This window comes from Tachysurus vachellii, chromosome 3, assembly GCF_030014155.1.
Source record: "Tachysurus vachellii isolate PV-2020 chromosome 3, HZAU_Pvac_v1, whole genome shotgun sequence".
Lineage (NCBI taxonomy): Eukaryota > Metazoa > Chordata > Actinopteri > Siluriformes > Bagridae > Tachysurus > Tachysurus vachellii.
In genome coordinates this window covers 33,538,199-33,558,042 of record NC_083462.1, presented here as the reverse complement: position 1 = coordinate 33,558,042, position 19,844 = coordinate 33,538,199, and the positions used below count along the sequence as shown (strand labels likewise).

At 38.1% G+C, this 19,844-nt stretch overlaps 2 protein-coding genes across 3 annotated transcripts in view; both read right to left on the bottom strand.

Annotated features, from left to right (window-relative positions):
* Positions 1-6,568, bottom strand: part of sf3b6 (splicing factor 3b, subunit 6) — a 31,016-nt gene extending 24,448 nt beyond the window's left edge. The window contains exon 1 of the mRNA XM_060866890.1: positions 6,559-6,568. The gene's annotated coding sequence lies outside the window, so the exon portion shown is untranslated. The remainder of the gene's footprint in view (positions 1-6,558) is intronic.
* The window catches only part of vsnl1a (visinin-like 1a), a 30,327-nt gene that overhangs the window by 8,706 nt on the left and 1,777 nt on the right, over positions 1-19,844 (bottom strand). The window contains exons 1-2 of one of the 2 annotated variants that reach the window (XM_060866889.1): positions 18,984-19,115; positions 16,702-16,870 (exon numbers count right to left, since the gene is read on the bottom strand). In XM_060866889.1, the coding sequence (XP_060722872.1) occupies positions 16,702-16,863 (162 nt within the window). In that variant the 5' untranslated portion in view covers positions 16,864-16,870; positions 18,984-19,115. Of the gene's footprint in view, positions 1-16,701; positions 16,871-18,983; positions 19,116-19,844 lie in introns of those variants that run through there. The other variant, XM_060866888.1, reaches the window with a different exon arrangement.

Below are 19,844 nucleotides of genomic sequence, written 5' to 3'. Positions count from 1 at the left end.
ATTTCTGTATTTTTGATGATCTTGATTAGATGAGCTTGAGAATGTTTGGATGCAATGTTTCCAGTGCGTTAACATAAAGCACAGAAGGCTTATTTGCTTCAAAGGAAATATTACTGCATCTTATCTTTTGCAGTAATTACAGAAAACTATAATGGACTAATTAGGGACTAATTGTGGACACAGTGACAGATGCTAAGTTCAAGTCAGGAAATTTGACAATAGAATGTCACAGAATGGTGAGAGTATGGGGACGGAGGGAGACAATGTACGTCAAGGCAACTCATGATTGTTGATGTTCATTCCTAAAGAAAATGACTTTAAAGTAGTGGTTACTATTTAAATAACTTAACCTGTCACTGTAATCCGAATTGTGTACAAATGTATATCTTTATTTGAATTTGTACGTATGCTGCAGTTGTGAAGCACCAAATTGAAACTGTATTCCACATCTTGAATGTGTTTGCAAGGTTTAATTCATTCATTTCAATCATTTTCTACTGCTTATCCGAACTACCTCGGGTCACGGGGAGCCTGTGCCTATCTCAGGCGTCATCTGGCATCAAGACAGGATACACCCTGGACGGAGTGCCAACCCATCACAGGGCACACACACACACACTCTCATTCACTCACACACTACGGACAATTTTCCAGAGATGCCAATCAACCTACCATGTATGTCTTAACCCCCGAGGCACGGGGAGAACATGCAAACTCCACACACACAAGGTGGAGGCGGGAATCGAACCCCCAACCCCGGAGGTGTGAGGCGAACGTGCTAACCACTAAGCCACCGTGCCCCCTGCAAGGTTTCTAATTATTATTATTATTATTATTATTATTATTATTGTTGTTATTATAATAATAATTATTATTATTATTGTTATTATTATTATTATTATTATTATTATTATTATTATTATTATTCAGACATTCGAATTCAGATTAAAATTTTCAAAAAAATGTTTTAAATTGTCTAATGTGAACATGAAGAACTTAATTTGAAATGGATTGTGCCACCAAATTTAAAATCGAATCTAAAACATTTCACTTACATTCAAGACAATTTTTCAATTTGACAAATTCAGATGTAGCCATAAACATTGACTGTAGTGGCACATTTCACGTTCCATATTTCCTTATCATTTTGAGCAAATTCTGAGAGTGTTCCTAAGTATGCTCCAATTGCATATTATACTGTATAGACCATCGCTGATGCTATTATATCTTGTTACTCTGACCAGCTGTTATTGAATATAAATATTTGTAATAAATGATTAAAGATAAAAGCATTAAATCTACCCTATTCTAAGTACGGCACTTTTATAAAAGCCTGCATGTGATGTCTGCATTCAAAGCCCATAGATATTACAGACAGTCATACTGTACGCTGAACAATTCTTCAGTTCTCCTATAATAAAAGGGCAATTGATCATCATTAATCGTCAGGAAGAAAACATGGCTGAACAAAACAGTACAGAGGCTCACTATGAGGATTTTAACCTGAGAGAGAGTCCAATGTATGATCATCTTTTGATAAGACAAAACTAACACATCAAGACAGCAGCATATCCCTTTCTATCCCTCCAGCAGTCTTCCTTTGGTGGAGAAGCACTGTTTCAAGGAAACAGCACATTCCATCATGCATCCTACAATAATGCAAAGTGACTTTCTCATGGTGCTGGCCCTTCTGCTCCATCTGTCCTAACATGGAGGGATAGAGGAGCAAAGAAAGTTGCAAGTCATTGAAAAACAGAGCCACCGCAGAACCGCCTCTATTTGAGAGCCTACTAGAGAGTGCTAATAATTTAATTAGAAATCACATTCAAACATTTCATTTTATTTTTATATAGTATTTGCAAAATGTTTGGAGATTGATTGTGCAGTGACAGGTGAGCTTTTGTTTGCAGATTTGGCAGCCCGCCTACTGATGAAACGTGATCACAAGCGATCAGTGATGCTTTTCATGGCTATTCTGTGATGATTGTTAATACTACTATCTAACATAATCTGAGGCATTAAAAGAGGTTGGAAATTTGGACCTCCTGCAACTGGTGAAAGTTTGTGCCACTCATACTATAAATGAATAAAAATGTTTATTTAAAATTCAAAGAAATCTGAGAAAAAAATCTGAGAAAATTCCCATAAATTCACTACACTACTCTCACTGTCACTAACCATCTCGATACACACTTCTAATGCTGCGATCTGCATCAAAGTGCTAACATACACTTATCACACATGTAAATTGCAACAAACATAATGCGTAGTAACAAAGATTATATATACGTTAATATAGAAATGTGATTAATAAATGGAATAAATAAAGGAATTTAAAGTAGGAAATGATTATATACTGTTTATAATGATGATGATGATGATGATGATGATGATGCAAAATAATAAATAGTTCACTGTAAATCGCTGAGCAATTGATAATACAGAATACCTAAAAATGAATTCTCTTTAGGGAGGCATGGTGGCTTAGTGGTTAGCACGTTTGCCTCACACCTTGGGGGTGTTGGGGGTTCGATTCCCACCTCCACCTTGTGTGTGTCGAGTTTGCATGTTCTCCCCGTGCCTCGGGGGTTTCCTCCGGGTACTCCGGTTTCCTCCCCCGGTCCAAAGACATGCATGGTAGGTTGATTGGCATCTCTGTAAAATTGTTCGTAGTGTGTGAGTGAATGAGAGTGTGTGTGTGCCCTGCGATGGGTTGGCACTCCGTCCAGGGTGTATCCTGCCTTGATGCCCAATGATGCCTGAGATACTGTAGGCACAGGCTCCCCGTGACCTGAGAATAGTTTGGATAAGCGGTAGAAGATGAATAAATGAATGAATGAATGAATGAATGAATTCTCTTTAGATTGTCATTAGTTGTCTAAGAGTACATTCAACAAATTGACCAAATAACTATATTATCTTCCATTCATAATCTTGCTCTCCACAAATATTCACCACTAGAGGTCAAAATTTTAAAGGCTTCCCATCTCCAAAGGCCTTGATTCCATAACATTTTAAGACATTTTTAGGATTGTTTGAAATAGTCCCACATTGTAAACCCAATGTGCCTGAAAAATATTATTAATATCACACAAAGGACATTCTAGGTTTAGCATGTGTAGGAATTCAAATAATCTGAAGCATCTTTTGTTTGTTGCATAATCTTTAAAGAGGAGTAAATTCTCTAACAATAAACTTTCACTAGCATAAACTTGACCCTAAATCACTTTTATAGTCTAATTCAAGTAAGATCAAATATTTTAATTACCAACTATTAACCAATCTGTTTTGGCCAGAACCAGTTATAAAATTACAGAGTTCAATTAACAGAAATATCTTTGTCTTTTCTTCTATTTGTGACTTTTTATTACAACATTGTCAGAATGTGAAGTTCTTATGCTTCAATCACAAGCTGTAATTGTTTTATACAGAAACATTTAGTTCATCTACGTCAACGAAACTAAAACAATATGCTTAGGTTTTATTTTAGATAAGCGCACAAGTGTATAATCACTAATGCTCCGTAACCATAGTCGGTACATGACAGTGTCTGCTCTTGTCAGCTCCATGCATTGTCCAAGTCTATGTTAAAGAGAAGAAACTTCACAGGCAGTTTATTAGAACATAATAATACATTAAATATAATGGGTGAATGTTGTATTTGAGGTTGTGTTAAACTTGTAAGAAGGGTTATGTACTGTATGCTTGCTTCGCTGAGCTCTGTTCGGCCTTGATGTCTGAGGTTAGCTACAAAACAAATGCAGCTTCAATGCCTAATTAACCGTTATCATAATGTTCTAGGTAACTTACACGAATACCTAGAATTACATCAACCGTTTTAGACCCACTACAGGACCTAATTTGGTCCTGATAATTAGATAAAGCTGAAGTATATAGCATGTAAACGATTTGTTCTATGCCTAACAATTACATTTGTATAGATTTTAAAATCTCAGAAACTCTAAGGTAATATATTAAAGGTAAGTCTGGAGCGGTTCTCCACTGTGGAACAATGACCTTCAGATTTATTAACCTTATTCGTTAAATAATAAACACTATTCTAGTTCACCAACAGACTGCAATGAGATGTTCATTTACTGTTAAAAAAATTATTAATAAAAGCCTTTTTGTTCAGCCTTTTTCAGCTATACAGTAAATACAATAGATTTAAGTTTACAGCCTTATTTATACTTGATTAACTTAACATTCACATGTAAATAAATGGTTAATTAATTTGTTAAACAAGTTAAAATGATGTTGAAAAGACACAGCTATATCTAATATAAAGCTACACAGTTCATGTCCCATTGAGAAACTAGGTAACTAGTAGAACTGAGTAAGGGACATGAACACTTTCTGCAGTTGTCTGAGGTTCTCCAAGAACACAATGGCATCCTTTAGTCTTAAAGAGAAGAACCACCTTAACATTGTAATCATGTCACAAAACAAATCAAAATGGCACCCAGTTTATACCTGACAAAACAACTGTGCCATGTCATTTACATTGTGTTTCAGCATCATTGTAGAATTTTACTGTTAATTTTACTCTTTATTTAAATCTGACATAAAACCTGTGGTCTGGGTTAAAGTTGGACATTCACATGTGCAAATGTATATAAAGTGTATAAAAAATGTATAAAAAATGAAAGAATATAAAGGCTTGAAATATTCTGTATCTAGGTCTTTATATTAATAAAAACTATAATACTAATAGGGGGACACGGTGGCTTAGTGGTTAGCACGTTCGCCTCACACCTCCAGGGTCGGGGTTCGATTCCCGCCTCCACCTTGTGTGTGTGTGGAGTTTGCATGTTCTCCCCGTGCCTCGGGGGTTTCCTCCGGGTACTCCAGTTTCCTCCCCTGGTCCAAAGACATATATGGTAGGTTGATTGGCATCTCTGGAAAAATTGTCCGTAGTGTGTGATTGCGTGTGTGTGTGATTGCGTGTGTGCGTGTGTGTGTGTGTGTGCGTGTGTGTGTGTGTGTGTGTGTGTGTGTGTGTGTGTGTGTGTGCCCTGTGATGGGTTGTCACTCCGTCCAGGGTGTATCCTGCCTTGATGCCCGATGACGCCTGAGATAGGCACAGGCTCCCCGTGACCCGAGGTAGTTCGGATAAGCGGTAGAAGATGAATGAATGAATAATAGTAATAACGTGAATGTGTGTTTATTTTCTACAAGCTGTTTTTCACTTGATACTCTAAGTTTCAGTATTGGTAACAGAAAAAGAAAAAGTGTTATGATGCAATTTATATTAGTAACACATGCTGAGACACTATATGACTATGGAATCGTCGCCATGGCAAATATGATGCATCAAGTGAAAATAAACACACATCCATGTTATTATTTTTGTAGTTTTTATTAATATAAAAAAGAATTATTAATCGATTTAAAGTGATGCACATAAAAATAGAGAGTATGTACATTTTTGGTGAACATTTACTTCTTTTAAATTCATTTTAACAAGATTTACGTACCATTGCTATAAAATAACCACCCAATTATAAGTCTAATTAAATTAATTTAACTTTAAAATGTAGTAGTAAGGGGGGCACGGTGGCTTAGTGGTTAGCACGGTCGCCTCACACCTCCAGGGTCGGGGTTTGATTCCCACCTCCACCTTGTGTGTGTGGAGTTTGCATGTTCTCCCCGTGCCTCGGGGGTTTCCTCCGGGTACTCCGGTTTCCTCCCCTGGTCCAAAGACATGCATGGTAGGTTGATTGGCATCTCTGGAAAATTGTCCGTAGTGTGTGATTGTGTGAGTGAATGAGAGTGTGTGTGTGTGTGTGCCCTGTGATGGGTTGGCACTCCGTCCAGGGTGTATCCTGCCTTGATGCCCGATGACGCCTGACATAGGCACAGGCTCCCTGTGACCCGTTAGTTCGGATAAGCGGTAGAAGATGAATGAATGAATGAATGAATGAATGTAGTAGTAAAACTTTATGTACTGGTCAGAAATACGTCAATAGAAAAAGTGGAACAAATCACGTCCACTGGGTAAAAATATCCAGAACCTTTATAATTTCATCAGTACTACAGTTCTGTTTGGCTTTCTTTCTGCAATGTAAGGCGCATTTGAACCAGACTCCAAGTACCTTGCTTTTAGACTGTCCGCACTCATTGATATTGCTGTATTCTTACCTGCTTAAAAAATTGCACAAAGGAAGAAAACAGGACCCTGGTTTGGTTTAAATTGACTTAGCACTGTATATGTAAACACACGCTTAAAGCTGAGCTGGAGTCCAACACCTGAGCTGGACATTCCTGATGTAGTGCATTACATAATATTGACATGTGCTAGGGTCTGTCTGTCTCCCTCATCCTGTGGCTAGCCCTCTCCCCTGATTGAGTGAGCTGGGCAAGGTGCCTGCAGGGTAATTGTGTTTAATTGGCATATCCTTCCATCTGATGCAATGGCTCCAAATGCCATTATGTAACTGCAGCCTATTCAATCCAAACTGTCTAGTGTTTAAATTACATCCAAATTCAATTTTAAATAAAAAGTTATTTTTGCAATTTATTCAAACTTAAAAAATTGTTGTCTTCTTACTGTCTTACAATATGTTACAATTATATATATTTTTTCTTTGTGTAATTTAAACACTGTCACTCACTCACTCACTCACTCATTTTCTACCGCTTATCTGAACTACCTCAGGTCACGGGGAGCCTGTGCCTATCTCAGGCGTCATCGGGCATCAAGACAGGATACACCCTGGACGGAGTGCCAACCCATCACAGGGCACACACACACACTCTCATTCCCTCACACAATCACACACTATGGACAATTTTCCAGAGATGCCAATCAACCTACCATGCATGTCTTTGGACTGGGGGAGGAAACCAGAGTACCCGGAGGAAACCCCCGAGGCACGGGGAGAACATGCAAACTCCACACACACAAGGTGGAGGCAGGAATCGAACCCCCAACCCTGCAGGTGTGAGGCGAACGTGCTAACCACTAAGCCACTGTGCCCCCCGGTAATTTAAACAAAATTAATAAAAAAAAGGTTTGTTTAAATGTTTGTGCATTTAAGAATACAAACAGTGTGAAGAATCCAGCAATACAATTCAGAATGTAAAACTCACTGTGGAATTCATAGATTAGAAATGTAATTACTAAATGATTACATTTTAATTATATACATCATAATGTGCAGTCATTTGTGGGGTTTAATCCACTTTACATTAACAGATTATTTTTTAACATAACAGATTTTTTTTATTATCCAGCATTTACAAAGCTTTTTGAAAGCTAGATGGAGGGCTTAATTTGGAGGTCTACATACACACACATATGCACACACACACACACACACACATACACACACACACAATCATACATAGACCTCCATCAAAAGCGAGAGCATGGGTGAGATGTGAATTGAGTGCACAAAACAGTGAGATGTAAAGGTAGTACTGTATGTGGGAGCACATCTGTTTGTCAAGATCTGTGGGATGTCTGAGGGCTTTCTCCTGCTTGCCAAGGTCTTCATAATGACTCAAGTTTATTTCTGAGGTTTCTAAAACGAACAACTGAAAGAATTCACTGAAGTGCACTGCATTTTCAACCAAGCTGTCAGTAATCAACCTTTCTGATTCCGGTCACCTACATGACTTCAGCTTAGATGTGAAACCCATCTTCCTTATCCTTAAATAGATAATTTACAGAAGCATACTTAAAGGCATGCTCTATACTGTACATACAGTACACCAAGATTTTAATCTTTAACTGCTCCATGATTTGACCGAGTTACCAGAACACAAGAGATCAGAATGCATAAAAGAAGAAAGATTTAAAGTATCCAAAGTATAATCTTGAGAAGGCGAATAATATTGTCCACGATCATGGTGATTAGGGAGATTATCAGAAAATGTATGATATTATTGCAACTACTCCTACATTAATTGAACCCAATCACCATTTTTCTATATTTCTGTATTACTCACTCATTCATTTTCTACCACTTATCCGAACTACCTCGGGTCACGGGGAGCCTGTGCCTATCTCAGGCGTCATCGGGCATCAAGGCAGGACACACCCTGGACGGAGTGCCAACCCATCACAGGGCACACACACACACTCTCTCATTCACTCACACACTCACACACTACGGACAATTTTCCAGAGATGCCAATCAACCTACCATGCATGTCTTTGGACCGGGGGAGGAAACCGGAGTACCCGGAGGAAACCCCCGAGGCTCGGGGAGAACATGCAACCTCCACACACACAAGGTGGAGGCGGGAATCGAACCCCCGACCCTGGAGGTGTGAGGCGAACGTGCTAACCACTAAGCCACCGTGACCTATTTCTGTATTAATGATTTTAAAATCTATTAGATTTTTTCCACAAAAAGGGTATTAAACATATTAAATTTGTATTGCACCTCTAGTTTGATATACTCCTGATATGGTCTCATTACATCAGTTTATGTGTGCAGTAGTTAGTTGGAGTGGTTTCCATTTTATAGCTCCTGTACAGTAAGACTAAATTCAAAGGATGTCAAAAGTTTCACACTTGTTTATTTTGTTGCACTTTAACAATGGACACCAATGTCTCACTGTGGTAAAAGAGATGCCACCAGTTGTTAGTCGAAACAAACCTTTATGTGGCTCACACAACACACTATGGATTCATGTTCACACTACAGATTGTTAATAGACAAAGCCACGATACAGCCAAAAGTCCAAATGAAATCACATAAATAAATGTAAAATATACTGTATGTCTTACCATACAGTACGTCCAACTCCTTAGACAGTTAGGTAACTGATATTAGAAACAGCCAGCAGCCTTATTTCTTAGATGGACTAGAAACATGAATATTATTTTTTCTTATTCTACTTCAGGGTATGTGCATAAGATCACCTCTGACCACAGTGCACCATTCTGTTCATACACACAGAATTCACGTCTAGTGCAGAGTTTAAAGCATTCATGTTGTACATTTTCACTAAGTATTAAGTATTAAACCCTGGAACTGCTGATTGGCAAAACTACCCACAACGCCCCCATGCCGACTAATTTCCAATCAAATGTTTGGCACAATCTGTCCAGATCTCAGTCTCCGGTCACGCCTCTGCATTCTCAACTACTGAACACACAGCATAGATTTAAAATGCCAACACACACAGGGAGTGGGTGAAGAAAAAAGAGCTGATAAATGGATAAGATGGAAACAGGGAGCAATTATAATCCCATTTAAAATTTTGTTTTTCATCCAGATAAACAGATCATAAACCAACTTTTTTAAAAATCACATTTTCCATTTTTGATCTTTAATATTTACAGTAACTTTTGGCACAGAAAGCTGCTGCAATGTTTATATTCATGAGGTCATTCTAATATATTTTAGTTCTGTAGAAAGATCTTGGAACACAAGGACTTGCATGGTAAACACTTTACATGAATGCATTTAAAACCCAGTTGTTATTGTTGAAATATTCTCTCACTCACTCACTCATTTTCTACCGCTTATCCGAACTACCTCGGGGCATCAAGGCAGGATACACCCTGGACGGAGTGCCAACCCATCGCAGGGCACACACACACTCTCATTCACTCACACAATCACACACTACGGACAATTTTCCAGAGATGCCAATCAACCTACCATGCATGTCTTTGGACCGGGGGAGGAAACCGGAGTACACGGAGGAAACCCCCGAGGCACGGGGAGAACATGCAAACTCCACACACACAAGGCGGAGGCGGGAATCGAACCCCCAACCCTGGAGGTGTGAGGCGAATGTGCTAACCACTAAGCCACTTTGCCCCCCGTTGAAATATTCTGTGAGAAGAAATTTATTTAGCATTTTTGCTAAGGGTTTCCAGTGTCTGCATTAACATTTTCTAATACAGGAAAGTTTTCTAGTTTTTCCAGTAACACAACTTAAAAAGAGACAAAGACTAACTGGTGAGGAACGTTTATAGTTGATGCAGTGAGAACTAACTTGTCTCATGGATGTTTCACATCATTATTTACAAGTAAACAATTAAAAAGTATGATGTAATTCATGTAGTTTGTGGTGTCTGCATCCTATCATGTATCCAGTAAATAAATCATTTCCATGTCACTGATGTTTCCTAAGACACAAAGCAAGCGGTTACTATGCAGAATGGGAAAAGCTTTTGGGGTTTTCGTTCAATTACATAAATACTGTGTCACATACATCATTTCTAAATATATACAGATAACTAGCTACAGTGTACACCATATTTTTTTTTTGTAATAGACTTTATTCAAATACAAACATTTAAGGCATATTTAACAATCATAAATCAGTGTTTCGTGGTCTTAATCTAATAACATATACGAGTCCAAAGCCGAAAGAAATTTCAGGGCATTTCTGTCCATCATCCATTGAATGGATTTTGCAAATAACTTCAAATCATTTTTCCATCCCGTGAAATGGGGTTTAACCCTTAAATACTTGCATCTGTGGATAAAGTGTTTTCCTAACACAATCAGGTTATTTATCAAAAATTCTATATAAACACTCCAACTTTAATTGAGGTCATATTCAAAGGATGCATCAATATATCTTTAGATTGTATCCAATTTTGAAATGAAAGCCAAAATTCATTTACCAATTCACACTGAAAGAAAATATGCTCTACCGTTTCAATGTCTTTCTCAGTGTACACCATGTAGCTGCATAGAAAAGAGTATTGGCATAATGCCTGGTTAGTAATTAATGAAATAATACTATGTTAAATGCATTATTCCATAATGAATACAGATTAAAATTCAATAGAAATTCATGATGGGAACAAATCGTGATTACTCGGACTCAGGTGTGGCATCTTTGGGATTCAAGCTCCAGCTGATAGGCCAATAGGGGAAGTGTTATTTAATAACATTTGAAATATTTTTTATATTTTATTTTAATTCATTTTAAATCGTGCAAACAATAAAAATATCTGTATAAGAAAAAGTAAAAAAAAAAAACAGTTACCACTAAAAAAACAAATACAAAAATTCTAATCATTTGGAATATAAAATGTCTTGTTGTCCCATGTACGTTTCTGCATGTGTTGCAGGTTTTCATAGAAGTCATTAAAAGAAACGATACACTCTGTAATGGCATATTCAGAATATTTTGTGATGCGAGTACTTTATCATGCATCTTGTAAATCAAAAGTCTCCAACTGAGTGATGTTTTTAGCCCCTGCTCTCAGATGATCACTTGCAAAGGGAAGGCCTTGGGGTAACATTGAACAGATGTGCGTCAGGGTTGCTGTGCTACCACACACTAATCAGAGCAGCCATCCAAGCCTTGGTTTTTTTTATTTTTTTTTTTATTATTTATTTATTTATCCCAAGCTACACTGCATGAAAGAACGTCATACAGACCCGGCCAGGGTCAGGCACACAGAATACGCCTACAACCTTGCCATCATGTGCTGTAAAATTTGGGACACACACACACATTTGACACAGCAATAGGACTTTTTCAAGGACTAGAGTGCTATCCTTTAACCTTTTTGAAGTTCTATAACCACCTGCTTGTGCATACTTCGGCACTTTATTTTCCAAAAAAAAAGTCAGTGGAAGATTACAATATTAATGTCAGTGGAAGATTACAACTCCCATAGAAGAAATGTATTCTATTTTTGCAGTAACCACTCTGTGTCTTTGAGTTCACCAACATGCACGAATATGAAGGCATATTGTACTATAACTATAAAAACCTAGATTATTCCAGACATTTATAAATCCATTTGTAAGTAGGAAGGAGACTCTGCCCAGAGCTGAGCAGCACTTTATACAGGAGCTTTCACCAGCCAGATATTAACAAAATAATCTTTAATCCAAATAATCCAAAGGTTAGAAATATTAACTGGTTAATATTCTTGCAAGTACTACCTGGAGGCATATACAGAAAGACCCACAAGCATTTATTCATTCATTTTTATTAACCATTTGCTCACACACATTTACACCTAGGGCAAAATAGTGTCACTAGTTCACTCAGAGTCATGCTCTAAGAGGCAGGAGGAAACTATCGAAGCTTAAACCTATATGAGTACACAGAGAACATGCACAGAAACTCCTAACACACTAAAGCCACTGCTCAGGATCGAACCTGAGGCCACAGAACTGTGAGATCTCTTGATTGCACATTAACTGTAACTCTATACTACAGTACGTACGTATTCATGATCGCAAAGCTCAACTAGATTTGTAAAGTTCGTCGCAACAAACTTTGATGTTGGCTTTGACGATGCAAGTATTCGCAAAGGCCGGTGTTTTTGGAGGCAAGTGGACCTAAGGGTCAGTGTTACTTTTGGAGGCAAGTGGACATAAAACGTGTGAAATCTAGTGGAGCGCTATGGTGCAAAAAACATTTGGAGGCAAGTGGAGACGAGCATGTGACGTCATCCGAAAACCTGTGACGCATTTCCCCTCCTTGGGCTGAGTGTTTTGATATGCCACATGTCCACGTTGTGCTAATGTTTTTTGTTTTCACGTGACGTCACGTGATATCATCAGAATACCCGCGAGGCAGTTCCCCTTATTGTGCTGAGTGTTTTGATATGTCGCATGCCCATGTTGTGCAAATTTTTTATTTTTACGTGACGTCATCAGAATACACGTGAGGAAGTTCCCCTCATTGTTCTGAGTGTTTTGATATGTCACATGTCCATGTTGTAAAAAGTTTTTTGATTTTGCATATTTTGGGGGCGGAGCTGCGGCACAACCAGAAGGCCAGTCGGTACACCAATTTAAAAGTTTGTTCAGAGTATCACCCTAAAGGAGCTGGTCGAGTTTGGTGTAGATAGTTCAAAAGCTTGCTGAGTTATAAACCTCCAATGTTTATAATGGGAGTCTATGGGGAAAAAAGGCCAATTTGAGACCCGGTACCGGAAGTACTGGTACTCAGATCGCTTAGAAAAGTAACAGCAACAAACCTCAGACCAGCGTCTACAACATATCCGAATTTGGTGCATGTGGCTCAAAAGCCCTAGGAGGAGTTACTCTTGATAAATTTTTGTCTAAGCTTAAATAGGAAAACAGAATGTTGGCTTCTACAAAGCTACATAATTATTATTACACAAAAATTGCTGCTGTAATGTGTGTGTCCCATTTACAATAAGGAATACAATAAATTACACATCATGAGCAGCAGCACAGCATATAAATGAGATAAATCTGGAAGCTTTTGGTGTCTTTTGGTGTAGGAGAACAGAATTGGTGTGCTAAGAGAAACTGGGAAACAATGGCAGCTTTTTATTTTTAGATGATCTGCCTGTTATTTTCTCTGTACTGATGTACAAACACACGGCATCTGTGTGTGGTGTGTATTTATATGCAAAGGGAGAACGAGTGAAATAAAGACAATCTTGAATCCAGTTGTCTCTACTGTCCCCTACATATAGCCATTTGAACCAAGGCATCAGTCAAGATTAAATATATCTAGGTCTTTGTCCTTCAACCTGATTTATAGCATTTTAACATTAGCAAAAAACAACAGATTTATGTCGCTTTGTAGAAGCCAACATTGTGTTTTCCTATTTAAGCTTAGACAAAAATTTATCAAGAGTATCTCCTCCTAGGGCTTTTGAGCCACATGCACCAAATTCGGATATGTTGTAGACGCTGGTCTGAAGTTTGTTGCTATGACTTTTCTAAGCTATCCGAGTACCGGTACTTCTGGTACTGGGTCTCAAAGTGGCCTTTTTTTCCCATAGACTCCCATTATAAATTTGGAGGTTTATAACTAGGCAAGCTTTGGAACTATCTACACCAAACTCGGCCAGCTCCTTTAGGGTGATACTCTGAACAAACTTTTAAATTGGTGTACCGACTGGCCTTTCGGTTGTGCCACAGCCCCGCCCCCAAAATATGAAAAATCAAAAAACTTTTTACAACATGGACATGTGACATATCAAAACACTCAGAACAATGAGGGGAACTTCCTCAAGAGTATTCAGATAACCTCACATGCTTGTCTCCAGTTGCCTTCAAATGTTTTAGCACCCTAGCTTTCTGTCCACTTGCCTCTAAACGTAACACTGATCCTTATGTCCACTCGCCTCCAAAAAACACCGGCCTTTGCAAATACTTGCTTTGTCAAAGCCAACATCAAAGTTTGTCACGACGAACTTTACAAATCTAGTTTATTTACATTCAGGTTCATCATACAAATAAAATTTATATGGTAAAGGAAAACCACATGATGACATGAACACATAAATTTAGCTAGAAACTCAACAAAGGTTGAACCCTGATATTTGTGTCCTACACTGCAGATGTTTTATGTTGTATGGATTTTGTTTTTTGTGATATGTTGTAAAAAAAAAAAAAAAATGTGCCAGGTATTGTCAAAACTCTGAAAGTCTCTGTAGTCCAAGAAAATTTCAGTCTAAAGTTTTGAAATATCCATGTTACCGTACCGCGTTACCATGTGACTTGCATGCCTGATTGTGTTTGCAGAGACAGGAGAGATTTCATGACCCACGTAAGTTCATTTTGATATAAATCTATTTGACTTTTTGGAAAAAAATAAAACAATAAACAAAGTTGGACTTGATAAAAAAAAGTGGTAGGCCAGGATGTTTCAGAATTGCACTATATCGATAAAATAATGTGCAACATATGGAAAAAAAACTCCACTAATTTTGACATTTACTCTAAAATATAATCTACAGTGCTGATTGAAGTGTGCATGTCAAAATGCAGTGACACAAAGGCTGAGTAAAACAATTCCTGGAACAATTCCCTCAAATAATGTACTACAAACTATCTATGCATGGACAATCACATATCCCTGTCACTATGCTGTGGTCAATATATCCAAACACCCTCACGCATACATTCTCTCTCTCACTCGTTCACACGCACAATACTCCAACAACCCACTCGCATTTGCAGACACTCTCATTCTCTCTCTCTCTCTCTCTCTCTCTCTCTCTCTCTGTCTCACACACACACGCAACACTTTTTCCAGCCCCACACCACCCTGATAATGCAAGGTCATCCATTTTCTCATATTGTAGCACATCACACTAAAAGGGTTAGTGACCAGCAGACTAAATTTGTAGAAAGCTGATCCAGCAAACAAAGTGGCCTCAAAACAGTACAGATGGATGAATTGATTATTTAGTCCAGCTGTATATCCTATCCCTCTGAATCTATCGGCAAGACCAGTTCTTTTTGTTTGTGTTATACACTATTTGTATTTGGGATGAAAAGATTAATCTAAAAAATGGGTGCTCTGCTTCCAAATTTGTTTCGCACATCTAGATTGAAATCGTCAGAAAATGAAAGCCAAAATTCTGATGTATCATGTCATATTCATATTAAATGCAAATGACTTTGGTCTGATATCTCATAGTCTCCAATATTTCTGAAACTTCTCATGACTCTTATTCATAGTAATATGATGTAAAAATAGTGTTAATGTAGTTATGTCTACAGTCAACATCATAACTTTGTAACGATAAATGAATGTCAGAAAACTGTCAACTTAAAAAAATTAACATCAGTATTTAAACAACAAATATTTCAAAGTGGTTCTGAGATATAATCATTCATTCATTCATTCATTCATCTTCAGGTGAAGGAACAGGTGTACATTTGTATAGAATTTATTCTCTCACTCACTCATTTTCTACCGCTTATACGAACTACCTCGGGTCACGGGGAGCCTGTGCCTATCTCAGGCGTCATCGGGCATCAAGGCAGGATACACCCTGGACGGAGTGCCAACCCATCGCAGGGCACACACACACTCTCATTCACTCACACACTGCGGACAATTTTCCAGAGATGCAATCAACCTACCATGCATGTCTTTGGACCGGGGGAGGAAACCGGAGTACCCGGAGGAAACCCCCGAGGCACGGGGAGAACATGCAAACTCCACACACACAAGGCGGAGGTGGGAATCGAACCCCCAACCCTGGAGGTGTGAGGCGAATGTGCTAACCACTAAGCCACCGTGCCCCCTGAGATATAATAATGTAATTCAAATTAATTTTAAATAAACTCTATTTTCTCTAGATTCCTTAGTAAATAGTTAATGTTAATACATGCTACTAAATCTATAATCCAAAAACAATCATTATGCTAATGTTCATTGTTACATTTTTTTTTTTTTTAATTTGATGTGTAATGAATTATACGTTATTGAAAAGCTTGTTTTTGAAGTCTTTTTTTATCATAATCCAGGTTGAGAAATTGTTTAATGAGAACAACTCACAGAGGACATTCACAGTAAAAGACAACAGAAACAGCTATCTCTGGCTAAAGGAACGTTGTTGGTGGTTGTGCTCTTTCTTCTGGTGCTCAGTAATTAATAATGCACAATAAAGCTTCTGTAATGCTGAACAATCACCAGTCACCTACACTTTCAAATACAAGCTGCACATTACCATGCTAAACAGTACTCTCTCTCACTGCACCATTGCTGTCATTACCATTTAACCATACTACTACTAATGCTGTGTGGTTTGGGACATGCTGTGTGGTCTAGATTTAAATGCAAAAGAAGGAGAACGATGCAGCAAAACTCGTGTTATGAAATGTTCATGTAGACCGCAATACCATTATTCTGCCAAATTTAAAAATCATACATTCTGTTTTAAACACTTTGTGTGCAGATCAAAGCATTCATTAACATCCTGTTAATGTCCTGAAGTGCATAGGTCAAAGGAATTTACAGAAATGTAAACATAATAATGCTCACCTTCACATATAGCTGCTGGAACTCTTCAAGGTTGAGGCGGCCACTGGGGCAGTCCTTTAGGAAGCCTTTGTACCACTGCTTTAGCTCATGCTCATTAAACTCTGTGCTCTTTACCAGGTCATCCAGCGCCTCAGGGGTCAGCTTGCTGTTCTGTTTCCCCATGGTCTCTCTGTAAGTGACAGCCCAGAGAAAGAGGAACAGGTGTACATTTGTATAGAATTTATTCTCTCACTCACTCATTTTCTACCGCTTATCTGAACTACCTCGGGTCACAGGGAGCCTGTGCCTATCTCAGGCGTCATCGGGCATCAAGGCAGGATACACCCTGGACGGAGTGCCAACCCATCGCAGGGCACACACACACACTCTCATTCACTCACACACTCACACACTACGGACAATTTTCCAGAGATGCCAATCAACCTACCATGCATGTATTTGGACCGGGGGAGGAAACCGGAGTACCCGGAGGAAACCCCCGAGGCACGGGGAGAACATGCAAACTCCACACACACAAGGTGGAGGCGGGAATTGAACCCCCATCCCTGGAGTTGTGAGGCGAACGTGCTAACCACTAAGCCACCGTGCCCCCCCTATATAATTTATGACAATTACAAAATCGTTCAATTAAATAACATATTCAGAAAAGGTATATGTATATTCGCTTATATCCCCTTTGCAAAACTTTGCTCCACACACAAACATCAGTGAGACTTGGGGGTCCATAACCCTACTGCAGGTAGGTCTCATTTTTTTTTCTGTGCACTCCTACAGTATGTTCTATGCTCTACAGTACATAATATCATGCAGATGATGGTCTGGAATCATCACACTGGGGTGGCTTTATTCCGTTTAGTGGACTACATTCTAAGATGCTTTTCTGTTCACCATAGTTGTAAAGAGTAATTATTTTTGAGTTACTGTAGACTTCCCATCAGCTTGAAGCATTCTGGTCATTCTCCCTTTAGTTCTCTCATCAAGAAGAACTCACAAAACTGTAACTCACTAGTTAGTTTTCTTTTACACCATTCATTGTAATCCTAGAGATCGTTGTGCATTAAAATTGTAAGAGCTAACTAGTTTCTGAAATATAATCACCAGTGCATCTGGCACCAGCAACAACCATGCCATGGGCAAAGTTGCTGAGATCACAATTATTCTTCAGGATTGATGTTTAATGTGAATATTAACTGAAGCTCTTGACCTGTATCTGTATGATTTTATTCACTGTGCTGCTGCAACATGACTGACTAATAATGGATTGGATGTTATAATTGTTATATAATTGGTACATTGCATGAAAGAACAAGGGTACGGTTTGCCAGTGAGTGTATATAATGCTTAAAGTATTGTGTATCAAACAGTCATCTTTGTCATCTACAGATATTACTGCATTGCACTACGACACAGTTTTAATTAGTGAGAAAGAAACATGCATTAAAATGTGATTACACGATCATCACCAATAACAAAAAAAATGATGTAATTGTAACAGGACTTCTGTTACAAGCAAATTACAAGTTACAAGTCTTGTACATTACTGTGTTAATAACACTACAGTCTGTAAGTGTTTAATGGATATTAATAGATATTTGAGGCCCATTACAAAGGCTGTATCATGTTAGTTGGTGATTATTCTAGTTACTGAATTATAAATAGAGCCAGTCACTGAGGATAATACAGTATCACCAGAAAGATAATTGTAGATGTATTAAACATATGTTTGTAATTAACCAGACAAAAGAGCCTTAACAAAATACAGAATGAGCAATCCAAAGTGATGGGCAAATTACAATGCCTAATACAACCACAGGGGACAATGTTGCATACAATGTATTCTGGTAAACACACAGGCGTATGCATGGGCAGAGAAAATTTGACTTGCATAGCTTACATAACTGTTTAGAAAAGAAAGAGCCTTCCAGTAAAATTCTAGGGAGGTTTGATGGAATAACAGGGCAGATGGCTTCTCAAAAAAAAAAAAACGCATTAAAATTAAAGCCAAATCCCAAAATTTGCTGCCACATTCCATACTGTGCCAGTCCAGGTTTGTTGCTATTTCAACCAACTTGCCACTGTTTATCTCTATATCATGCAGCTGTTTCGGTACCTGCTTTAGAGCCTCAGTCACAGGTGAACAAATGAATGCACACATTCAGAATTTGCAGTGTTACCTGGAGGATAGGTTTATTAAGCAGCCTGATATCACATATTCAGATTTACTTTTTTAATTGTTGGATAAACAATTGATAAATGAACGAACTGAGAAATCATAGTCTTACCTTTGAAATTGAGCAAAACAACAATTTAACTTCTCATGAGTGGCATTTCCTTTCCATCAAAATGGAGGATTGGACAACATTTTATTTTCATGTTTTCCTTGTGTGGAGGTAGATAAAGAATAGACTTTTCACCTCACCACCCACACGCCTCTGCTCTTGGAACTGCAAGCCATGGTCAGAGGTCATGGCTAAAGATCATATCATATCACAAAAAAAAAAGGAAAAAGCCTGTGCTGCATCATGATGACAAAATGGCTCCACATCAAACAAGGTGGTAATACAGCAACCAGGGTAATTTGAGATTATTTCTCTTCACATCTACAGTACCAGATTGCCCCAGAAAATTTTCTTTAACACGGTGGACGTCACTCTAGGATATTTACAGTACCCTCGTGGGCTCTGAATGAGGAAAAAATCTGCAGTTTGGTCCTTGAAATATAAAAAGTGTAATTACAAACAGATTCTGATCACATAAATCTAGGTGGTTTCTTTAAATAGACAAACATCCCAACAGATTCATCTGTTTTATAGATTATAGCCCTGGCAATTCTGTGGATATCAGAGCATTTTGCAGTGCATAAATAAGCAAGTGCAAAAGAGCGCAATACAACATGATTGGAGATTCAAAATAGTGTTACACTTAATATTATTACATTTAAAATATGATTTTGTTATGTATGTTACATCAGTACAGTACATGCAGTTTTCATATCGCTCCACACTTTCTATGGAACCACCACGCAGTTATGCTCTAAACCTCAAGCACAGTTTTCTACTGATTGGGTTTCTCTTTTGAGTACAAAGCATTTTTTCTTCATTTTTTGTTTGTTTTTTGGTTGTTTTTATCAAGTCATATTTAGG